This window comes from Apaloderma vittatum, unplaced genomic scaffold (genome assembly GCF_000703405.1).
Source record: "Apaloderma vittatum isolate BGI_N311 unplaced genomic scaffold, ASM70340v1 scaffold10576, whole genome shotgun sequence".
In the NCBI taxonomy this organism is placed as follows: Eukaryota; Metazoa; Chordata; class Aves; order Trogoniformes; family Trogonidae; genus Apaloderma; species Apaloderma vittatum.
In genome coordinates this window covers 10,600-22,313 of record NW_009720031.1, presented here as the reverse complement: position 1 = coordinate 22,313, position 11,714 = coordinate 10,600, and the positions used below count along the sequence as shown (strand labels likewise).

The 11,714-nt window shown below is 38.7% G+C and overlaps 1 protein-coding gene across 1 annotated transcript in view; it reads left to right on the top strand.

Moving 5' to 3' along the window:
• Positions 1 to 8,792, top strand: part of DCAF6 (DDB1 and CUL4 associated factor 6) — a gene marked incomplete at its 5' end in the record, with an annotated part of 72,135 nt that extends 63,343 nt beyond the window's left edge. The window contains 4 exons of the mRNA XM_009870868.1: positions 3,368 to 3,524; positions 5,042 to 5,130; positions 6,646 to 6,751; positions 8,353 to 8,792. Of these exons, the coding sequence (XP_009869170.1) occupies positions 3,368 to 3,524; positions 5,042 to 5,130; positions 6,646 to 6,751; positions 8,353 to 8,417 (417 nt within the window). The remainder of the gene's footprint in view (positions 1 to 3,367; positions 3,525 to 5,041; positions 5,131 to 6,645; positions 6,752 to 8,352) is intronic.
• Positions 8,793 to 11,714: the final 2,922 nt, after the last annotated feature.

Sequence of the window (11,714 nt, the reverse complement as noted above, 5' to 3'; positions counted from 1 at the left end):
TTCCCTACAGAATTCAGGAATGCAATTTCTCTGGCCTATTTTTAGACATCAGGATGACTTTATTGCACTTACTGCAATCATTGGTACATATTCTGTAGACAAATATTTAGCAAGCCAAAAATTTAAAAGTGGACATACTTGTGTTGGAAATAAAGTGTGTGTTTTTAATAGCGGTAAGGGTTCAGCTTACTAGTGTGATTCTTTACCATGATGATTTTTAAAAAGATACTGGGACAAAGCAGAGAGCAAGACAATGTGTCTGTCCTTTCCAGTGCATTTTCTGAGAAAACTATCCAAAAAGGAAGATAAGGATGCAGGCACTGTCCTCTTTAGAGCTTTATTATGATGTGTTACTTGGAAAATAATTCCATAGTAGGATTCTGTGTTAATGCTCTCAAGCTCAAAATTGTGTCTCTTATGCCACAGATATTCCTGAACACCAAAAATTAGGAAATTATTTTATGCTAAACTTCCCTCCTCTTGCTGCCACCCCATCTAACCTCTCACCCTGTAGATGATGTGGGACAGCAATGGAGAACAATAACGCTGCCTGGCCTGTTCCTATTTTAAATAGTTTAACAATGGTCATACTGTAAAATAAAAAGTGATTTCTGAAGATTCTAATCATTAGTGAAGAAAGTGAGCCATTCTTGTTTGCTCAGACTAATTGCTTGGCTTCATTTGGATTACGTCGGTTTTGGAAGGGAGGGCAAAAGAGGCCTTGGCATAGAAAGATTATTATTCTATATTTAACAAACCTAATAGCTGCTTCTTGAAAAAAAAATATTCTAGGGTGGCTTTTTTTGGCTCCAAAATTGAACAAGCCACATTCTTTCAGACTGTAATCATAAGGGTATCTTGAATGTAACAGGTGTAGAATAATATCAACATCATATTTCGAGGAAACAGATATCTGAAACTACTGCCATGTTTTTCCTGGCCTGCAATTTCTCTATCATTCACACAGTCATTTCTATAGTAATGCTACTCTGTTTCGTAGGATAGACTGCTTCTGCTGCCTCCAGTTCCAAAACTCATGAGACTGCAGATCTTTGAAACACTGAAGGAGTCTGTGTTGCCCCACTGAATTAGTAAATGCACAATCACTAAATAATGCAGCATTTACTACACTATTAATTATTTATAAATAAATAAAACTTAATAAGTAAAAATCCCGTAGTTTAATATAAGTAATAAATACATGAACCAATACCAATATGTAACAATTCTCATCAGATTTATTATTCTTGTAATCCTATGACAATACCATGTTTTGGAAAGGGAAATGAGAACAAAGAGAAGAAAAGTTTGACATTCACTCGTTTGTCTCCCAAAGACTTTTTCAAGTCAAGTATGTGTCAAGTTAGCTGGCTTGCCATTGACTTACATCTGTAATTATCTTTAATTCTCTGAATCAGGGTCAAGACAGTCTAGCCATTTTGGGGGAAGAGATTGTCACTTTGTTAGAAAAGTGTTCACAGCAGCGTTAGCAAATGTGGATCCAGAGCCAGGGTGCTGATGTGGAGGAGTATTTATGGCGCTTAAGGCAGTAGGTTTAAATACCTGTCGAGTTCCAGCACTTCACAGGACGAAAGGGAAATAGATGATGTAATAAACTGTTACGTAGTACACTAGCCTAAAGCATGAGCATGTAGTATTCCCTGAAACCCTCCTTTTTCTTTTAGCCAGAGGATGATGATGTTGTTCCTCTTGTCAGAGGAAGCTGTGCATTGGTGCCAGGGGAGGAAGGGCAGAACGTGACGGGAAGCCTTCCCTTCCCATCTGTGCCGATGCCAACCCCCTGCTCCAGAGGAAGCCTCCCATCAGCCGAGTTCAGTGCCCTCAGAGCTTCCCAGAGAAACTGCCGGGAGGGAAGAGCCTGAGTGCACGCTGCCCCCATCGCTGTGCTCTCTGTGAGGCACTGCACCTACCGGAGTTGGTTTTCCAGAAGCCTTCTCCTGGAGCTTGGATCTTCCCGGAGTGCCCTTCAGTAAGTGGCACTTCCAGCCAAGTTGTGTTCACTCACAGACGTGCGCACTTTCACTTGCATTGCCATGTTTGTGAATTTCCTCCTGCCTTGTCTGATGTATGGGAAATTCTTGAGTAATTTGTGCACCTTGCAAGTAAAAATTATCACCGTGTTATTCTCAGAGGTGTAGAATTTCTGCCTTCAAATGTACGTGTCTCCAGTTAGAGAAGTCTTCCCTGAATCTTCTCATTACAGCCAACTATAATCCAGAGTCAAACTACTGTGTTATCAATAATATTATAGAGGAGTTAGCTATAGACCAAAACCAAAGATCATCCAATTTTTAAATCGATCGGCAGAAATTATAATTAATATAATTTGTGTGATGCTAATCCAACCAGTGCAAAATAAAATTCCATAAACTGGCCCAAGATGCTAGAATGACCTTCCGTACGAACAGCAAGCTCTCAAACAACTCACTGCCTTTGCAAGATAAGTTTTACCTTTTTCTCCAAATTCACACACAGCAGTATGTGTATTTAAAAAAATAATAATAATAAAAAAAGAAATACCGTTCATGTTGACAGTGTGTTACACATACTCTTTGCTGATAGCATGGGAACACTACTGATACATGACAAATGTTAGCCATATCGCTTCAAACATTTTGCAAAAGTCCTAAGATACTTCAACAACGTAATGATTGGAGCAAGCTTATAGAGTAGAATGCATCATTGCTGCATCAAGAAAACTGTGAAATTATTGGCTCCACTTTCAGCGAGATGCTTCTACTTTCATTTACTGTTACCGTAATAGCTGAAGCTGAAGAGTTGCTTCTACTTTGATGACTTCCTTGTTCAGTGGCTTATAACTTTAATTTTGGCCTTGGACTACGAAGTCTTAGTTCTTACCTGATTCATTTGATCTTTTTATCTGTCAGACCCAGTTAATTCCCATCTCCAGTTCTCATAAGCTTCTGTCTTGTCTCCTCTTCCTCTGTAGATGGAAAATTCCCACCAGGGATTAGGCTGTCACTCACTTTGATTTACTGAACTCTTCCCCAAAACTGTTTCACATACCCCTGACTCCAGTATCATCCTTGTCACTTTGGAAAGTGACGAATCTGTTGTAATTTATTTCCAAACTGCTCAGTCTGCCCCAACTCCTCTCTTTTTTTCCTGTTAGCAACCACTTTGCTCTGGAGATCTTTAACCACCTGAATCTTTTTTTTTTTTCATCATTTTTCTTCCACTATTTTCTTTGAATTTTCAGAAATGTTTCTGCATTTGCAGGATTCTTACTTCACAGTCAGTGTTATTGCAGAAAGGGAAGTATACTCTCTGATGTGCTTTCCAAGCTAGCCTCATAAAGTAATTGCTATTTTTGTTTGTACTGCAGATAAAGGAGGCCAACTTTTGGGGATCTAACTTTGTCATGAGTGGTTCAGACTGTGGCCATATTTTTATATGGGATAGGCATACTGCTGAACATCTCATGCTGCTGGAAGCTGATAATCATGTGGTGAACTGTCTTCAGCCTCATCCATTTGACCCAAGTAAGATAATTTTTCACAGTCTGCATGTTCAGTTTACCTGTAGTAAGGCATTTGAAAGCTCAGTCTTATATTCTTTGCTAATTAGGGCATTGTAATGTTTAATGAACTATTGTCCATGCTTTCCCATATAAATTAGATAATACTGCTTGTTATTTTGTCTTTTACTAATGACCTTTGACCCTTACAACTCTCCTTAGTTCAGTAACATCTGGGAAAGAAAATGTTACAGTATTTATAGAAAGCTAAGACGTAGCAAAAATCTCCATTTCTTGCTCCCCCATAGTACATGAAATGTTTTCCATGACACTAGCGTGGGAAATACAGAGTCACTGAAATGCCAGCAGCACTTTAGGAATTGATATTGGAATCTGGTCTCTGTTGCAAAACATTAAAAAAATTGAGTGAAATGGGTGTCTCCATCTTACTGGCTTGGTGAGATTAGAAAAATGAATAAAATCAATAGAAACTCTACTCCTTTGTATTTAGGGGGAAATACTTATAGAAAAGGTGGACCAAAGTAGTAGAAGGAAGTTATCTGGCCTGTAGATGAAAAATCTGAACCATTCAGCTTTTAACTCAGTCAAAGAATGTATTCGTGTTATTTCTTTTTCATAGCTTATAATGGCTGTAGCGTAACAGTCAGCTGTAAATAAATAAGCAAAAAGATTGTTATGGTAATACCAGAAGAGGCTGGATTTTTTTTCAGATAGTTTGTAGAAACATGGAATACTGCCCTACATTGGGATAAGCCTGGAACTTTTAAATTTTTAATTGAAATCATATTCCTGTACGTATTTGGAGTGCACGCTTGTTTTGGAAGCACCTTTCAAAATGCCCTGAGGCTTTACTGATTCCTTGGTGGAGCGAGACTGTCTCCCTGTCTCACACTGAAAATATAATGAAGAGGTAATCCTCCTTGTAGGACAGTTAATCTTGTGTAGTTTTCCAGTTTCTGAGATCTTTCTCTGTAGTTTTTATTCCCATAGGTGTTCTGTGCAATGATCTAGAGAATGTTCTGCAACCCTTTGGGTTTTTTGTTTTTTAACAAGCGTTAAAGAGCACCCGTTGCTTCTTTATATTTGAATGTCAAACAAATTTACATGAAACACACTGAAATCATTAAATGTCAAAATAGGTTTGAAATGTTATTACTTCTATCTGTCTATCTGGGTCTGCAAATCCTAAGACTTTGTTATTAGTGTATATGCTTACCAGGGCATCAGCAGAAATGTATTGGTAGCGGCTCGGTTTGTTCTCAATTTCTGCTCTTATCTTATATATATTCTGATACCTCCTTTTATTTAAAAAAAGAGGCTCTTGATGTTTTCATATGTTTTCTTCATGTGTATTAAAAACAGTCTATAGCTTAGATCTTATATGGAGACAGCGTTCAGCATGGGAACTGACATTTGCAAGTAAATGCTTCAAGTGAAGTATTTCTTTTTCAACTCCAGTGGAGTACAGAAAATACTAATAAAGACATAACACATTTCATTTGCAATTATTACTACTTCTAGTTCTGGCTTCTTCGGGTATTGATTATGATATAAAAATTTGGTCACCATTGGAAGAATCCAAGATTTTTAACAGAAAACTTGCAGATGAGGTAAGAACCTTTCCTCCTTTTCTCACAGTAATGTTGCATCTTTGAATTTTGTAAAATCCTTTTGAGCAAATTACTCATATTGAATTAAGAGTTTTTCAGTGTTCAACAACTGAGCTACAAATAAAAGCTGCCCTTTCTCATAGCTAACTTGGATATAATTTGCAGCACGCACAGGCACTTTATATTTCATTAACTCTCCTAGAAATTATATTATAGCATTTGGTATTGTGCACATGAAATAAGTTGGAAAAGGTATGAACAGTCAGATATAGAAGGAAAACTGGCAGGAATTAAGAAATGAAGACATTGTCTGTAGTTAAATATATGAACTGAAGGAAACACAATGGCATACAGAAGAAGAGGAAGTGCAGAGATCGATCCTATTAAATATTGTGTGCCATAGAAGGGAGTTAAGGTTAAGGTGGCAAAATGGGAACTTCATGGAATAAAGCACGTTGCAGGCCCATTCAGTTAGAATAGTCTACACGAAAAATTATGTATCACGTGGGTTTTGTACCCTCAAAGCAATACAATGTGTAATAGCAACTGGCCTAAGATGATCATGTAGTTACTGCTGAATAGTCATGTTTTAGTGATTTGCATAACATAATTTATTAGAACGTTAGAGCAAATTTGGTTGTGGGGTGGTTGGGGTTTTTTTGTGCAATGTCTTGGCCAGCTGGGATATAGTAGACTGTTTTTTTATGATTATTATTTCTCTGTATTAGTACTATATATATTGAAACCAAACAGAAATCCAAAACCTTTAGTCACTACCATGCCCTCCACTTGTGAGTTTTGAACCTTTCCCATTATTTTAGCAGTAGGATTAGAGTTTAACAGCAAAGCGAGAAGGATGGCTGGCAAAGAAGGAAGGAGATGAGCTAAAAGTATTCCTTAGTGATTTTTTTTTCCTTCAAATGAAGATGGTAGAAGCTAGTTATTTCAAGTCATATAGAGGCAAGCAGTAGGTCTGTTTAGAAAGAGTTATGGAGCTGAATAATGTTCCTGAACTGGGATAGAATAATTGCATGTGTTCCTTGGATTCTCTCCAGAAGTTTCAAGCAGCATGAAGGTAGGAGTTTAGGGTAACCTCATCTCTTTTTCCTTCCCACATTCTTGGCAAGCACTGGTTCTAGAACTTTGTTATCTACAACAGCTACCATCTGTAACAGCAACTTCTTTCCATAGGTCCTCCTTATTTCTTGCAAGATCTCATTTCCAAAAGTTTTACTCAGTTGCTTATCTTCATACCTACCATGCATGTGGACAACAGAATAATGATCTTACCAGAATATTCTCTAAATAGGTACCTGTAGGCAGAGTCCACTGTCTGACCTTTCTTACCATGTATAACTGTTATTTGGTAGTAATTATTAAAATATTGCTCAGTTATTGTAATTTTCCACTCTGTAAATGCCTCTTGCATAGGAATTTGTATCTAAAACCCCATATTAGCGCAGTACAATTTTGTGATTATTTTTGATGCTATTTTCTTCTCTTCCCTGCCTCCAGGTTATAACACGTAATGAATTAATGCTGGAAGAGACCAGAAACACTATTACTGTTCCAGCTTCTTTTATGTTACGAATGTTGGCTTCGTTGAATCATATAAGAGCAGGTGAGAGGCTTCTGAAGAGCTTGTCCACCACATTGGTCTGTGACATAGCAGATGGATTGAGGGACCATCAAGATCTTCAGTTGTTTGTTGTACACTTGGGGTTGGTGAGAAGATTCAAGGGTCTCTTAATACAAGTACTTAGGAACTGCATCTTTAGCGTGAGACTGGCAGCATTTTTGCAGCCGTTATTGTTTCCCTCAACACAAAGAGCAAGAAAAGAGTAAAACATGTTTTTAGGGATGTTGCCATACTGTCCATGCTGAAATAGTTTATTTGTAATGTAGTACAAATCAGATGTTGCAAAATACTTTATTAAGGAATGATCTTTAAGGTGTGATGGGAAAGCTGTTGGAGATTACTGGAATGAGTCATAAGATAAGCTCACTGCCATTGTAGGTTTGGAATTGTCTAGGGGTGATGGAGGGAGTGAAAATACAGAACTGTGGGAGATAATAATGAGGCCACTGGCAGCTGTTCCTGGGGCAGCAAGTACTAGGATGTCCCTTCAGCAATGGGACAGTTCCCTAGGGGCTGCAGCTGGTGATATGAGGGGTTGCCTGGAGCATCTTTTTGGGAACTGGCATTCCTGGATGTTAGTGCTGAAGAAGCTGGCTGCAGTGGGTTGATCCTGAAAATGTAGGAGAGACATCCTACCAGGTAGGAAGGAAAAAGAAGAAGTTTTGGGAGGCTGGTATGATGTATGGAGTGGAAACTTAACAGAACTGTAGATAGTGAAAGTGACTGTAGATATTGAATATGGGGACTCTGGTACTGGCTGAGCAGTGAGCTTATAGTGATGAGGTGGGAAGGAAGCTCTGCCTGGCAGCAGCTGCTGCTCCTCTCTCACCTTTCGCTGATCTGTGAGAATTGGAGAGCCAGGAGGATGCCACTGTGTCCAGCCCACTGGTATGTATTGCCACCATTGTAACTGAATACATTAGTTTGTTGTTTGTTTGTGGGGGTTTTTTTTCATTTGCTAAGACTTCTTTGGAGTAAAATACTCAAACTACCCAACGCTTGAGTTATAACAGTTTCAGCGAAAATCTGTGTTATAGCTGGGTGGAGGATTTCTTAACCTGGCAGTGCATGTCGTTTGAGTAATAGATCTTGAGCCATTTATATTCCCTCACACATTTCTGTATTTGCCTTTCTCTCAACATTTACATCAAAAGGTACTTTTTATCATGTATACAGTGACAGATAACAATTCCCCAGTTTTCTGTGTATACAAATTTCTAACTGCAGCTATTCCAGTTTTAGCTCCCCAGAACAGTGTTTTGATCCCTTGTATTCACCATCTCTTTCTAATATTATGCTTGTGTTCATCTTTCCTCTGCTGACAGCCAGGCAGCAGCTACAAGGTTTCTCCTTTTGAACACAAATTTCACTTTTATGCCTGGAAATCTTTCAGGGCTTTTTTTCCTGTTCTCCTTTCTTCTGGTAACATTCCTATCCAATCTCTGCTGTCAGGCCATATGGACTTTGTTTTACCATATAATTCACAGTCACTGTGTGTTGTAAAATATTACATGGAGATAGCACGCCAGAAATATTTACTAAAACCTGAAAACTTCTCTTGACTAATTCTCTGTGTCTTACAGACCGATTGGAAGGTGACAGATCAGAAGGATCTGGTCAGGAAAATGAAAACGAAGATGAAGAGTAACTGGCAGATGTGTGCAAGCTCCTAGAAGTTAATGGAATTTGTATAAGACATTAATTATATTTTTCCTTACAGAGCTTTAGTGCAATTCTAAGGTATTGCTTTTGGATAACCTAACCTTTTGTTTTTTGAATGATTGTGTGCATGACTTTGGGAGAGTGTGCAAGTAAAATAAGCAAAAATGTTTTTAAAATGTTTTGCCATGTATGAGGGGTGCTAGAAGATGCAAAGTGCAATATTTTCCTTAACCTGCAAATGTGGGAGCTTGGATCAATGTTTTAAAGTAACTTTCATTATAGTAAAAACGTTGGTTCAGATGAATTTCTATACTTGCTGTTTGCATGTTTGCTGCTTTCTAATAAAAAGATTTGGTTGTTTAAGTAGTTTTGTGGTTTTTCTTTGTGCAACCATTGATTTTTTTCACCTTGTAACTATAACCCATTACTGCCTTCATTCGTACTCTTTCTTGCAATGTCTGTAAAGGGACAAACACAGTTATTTCTTATAGTGAGCACTGGGATTCTCTGTGACTTTGAGACCCTGTGCCTCTTGGTTCTTGCATTTCCATGGATGTAACCCACACATCCATGTGCAAGATTGTCTCTCCATAGGTCTTACTGTAGTGGCACCTCACATTCTCCATGCTTGAATCTTTAGCCCTGGTGAAATAGTTGTGTTTCCCTAACAGATCTGTGAGAATGAGTTCTTTGCACCACCAGCAGTATATCCTAATTTCCATCGGATTTAGAATAGAGAAAATGTAGTGCAAAGGAATACAAATTTGAAAATTCCTGTACGCTGCCTCCTAGCAGTAATTATTTGGGAAGGAGAGCAGTTCAGTCCATGTGACAGGCTGCCCTTTCTGCATACATTTTGGGATGGCAGTGGGGAAGAGGAAGTGGAGGAAAATGGAGCAGGGAAAAGAGTGGCTCTGCTCAGTGGCCATTCTTGCAAAGGATGGCAGGTGTTGAGAGGCTCCGGTGGGAATTATGGAACGCTAGGAAGAATTCTAAATCAGGTGGATGAGGGTATCGAAGGCTTTATTACTCTGTTATCATTAAAATATACACTCATCACACGATCTTCACAAACTTTGCTTACATCAACAAAAAGAATTCCCCACACCAAAGCCTAAATAACATTATTACAACAACGTGATATCCTGATTCACAGCACAGCCACACTGCAGGGACCTGGGGAAGGAATATAAATCAGAGAAATAGAGGGAGATGGGAAAACTAAAACTATCTGAAGAGATGAGAGATTTGCGAGGGAATAGAAATGGGAATTACATGGAACTCAGCTGGCAGGAACAAGGAGGACATTTGGACAAAGGAAGAATAATGTGAGGGGAGAGGAAGAGTGTGAGGAGATGGGCAGTGAGTGTGAGGGTGGTTGTTTATTTGTGGGTTTTTTTCAAAAACAGATAAAAGAGATTACTGAGGAAGAGCAAAGTATAGAAAAGGATACAGTGAATTTAGGAAAAAAGAGAAAATAATCAGGGGAGAGAAGGGTTTGGAGGCAGAAAGTGCTGAGAAGAATGGAGATCTTGTAATGCTGGAGCGTTGTTGTAAAACGGGAACCTTCACACCCAGAGGAGGTCGGTGCAACAGAGGATAAAAGTCTGGTAAGCGTTTGAGAATGTGAACGAGGGAGAATGAAAGAAATAAAGGTAAGTTGTTTGTCTGGTTTTAAGCTATGGAGTGAAAGTAATGGTGGATATGGATATTCGTCTTTTCTGGTGACACAAAGTGAAAGCAAAATATAAGCTTTTGTTCACGGCATATCATTTTGGGCAAGCATTTCTAGACCAGCAGAAATGAAAGAATATTTTATGGCTGTGTAGTGCACCTGTTTGGGGAGAAGGGAACACAGCATCTAAAACTATTCAGACCTTGTGGCTCATAGTGCTGCACTGAGCAGTATTTTTACTATCGTATGTAAATTAGCCTTGAATTTCTTTAACTCCTCTCATTAGATTTTAAAGAACTATACAGTAAATACATATAGTGTACTTAGTGTGTATGTAAGCAGGGTTGTCTGCTCTACTGTAGCTGTTAGCAGTACGAGGAATAAAGCTGTGTTTCTGTTCTATGTGGCATCTGTGGCACTGGTGGACCTCTTCCACAGCCAGGGGTCCTGAGCGGCTCTGGAACAAAATACAATAGCGCGATGTTTGATGCAGTTCTTGGGTCCTCTGTAGATGATGTTTGAGATGTATTTGCTTCCAGAAAGAATGACCATGTTGTTTCTGCAGAAGCTCGACTCTTCTTATTTAAAAATTGTTAACTTTTGCCTTTTGAAAACAAACCCTTTGTCAAGTATGTGGAGTGGATGCCCTTTGTCTTCATTAGGGAAGTTTCCGAAATCACCGAAATCATCACTGTGGATGTCTTTCTAAAAAATAAAAAGCTCTTTCTGCCACTTTTGCTTTAGTCATAGCAATTGCCAGCAAAGAGCATTAGAACAAAAAGCAACAATCTTCTAAATGTCCTGTTTTTCAGAGTTCCCCAGTAAGCACATTATTCCCAAAAGCTCGCTTATTTATTCAAAGGCTAAATATTAACTTTAATTCCAGATGCTTAGCTGTGGGTTTACTGATTAAAAGGAGGGTTGAATCTCAATAAGGGCAAAAGTTTAATATTTGGATGGTTTCCTAGAACCATGCAGTAATAGAAGCTGTTGGCAGCAGCAGGAGGGTAAGTCTAGAGTTTGTAGCAGCGAAAGAGAATTTGAAAATGTTATTCAGATGTGCATAAAAGTTAATAAGCAAGTTGTAAACCAACCCACAATCCAAAACCTTACAATTTTAGAAGCAAGTCTTGTGATCTGGGTCTGATTTCAGACTGGGGGCTTTGAGGTGGGTGATGCTGCAGGAGCTCCCTCTAGTGCCCCCATTCGTGCTGCATTTGTAGAAGCCGGTGTGCAGAGTTGAAAATCTGGGGACGTGTACTTTGATGTGTTAGAACAATTCCTGGTAAATAATTTGGTGTCAAACAGCTATATGCCTAAGTTCTATTTCTTCATGCCTTTGCCCGATGGAGTTAGGACAAAGTTCATTACTGACATGCTGCATCACCTTTACTGTGAAATTTTCTTACCTAATAAAATGTTACAGTAGACTATTGTGTATGTCCTAAGCTCTTTCACCACATCCCAGAGGATGTTTCTGAGGAAGAAATGTTTAATACAGGTTTTGCTGTCGTTGCCCAAGCAAAATAGCTATTGTCTTGTGTGTGCTTGTGTGTAAGGGATGGGAAAATATGCTCAGAGATGCTGCCCTGGAAAGCTGAGTGGTTG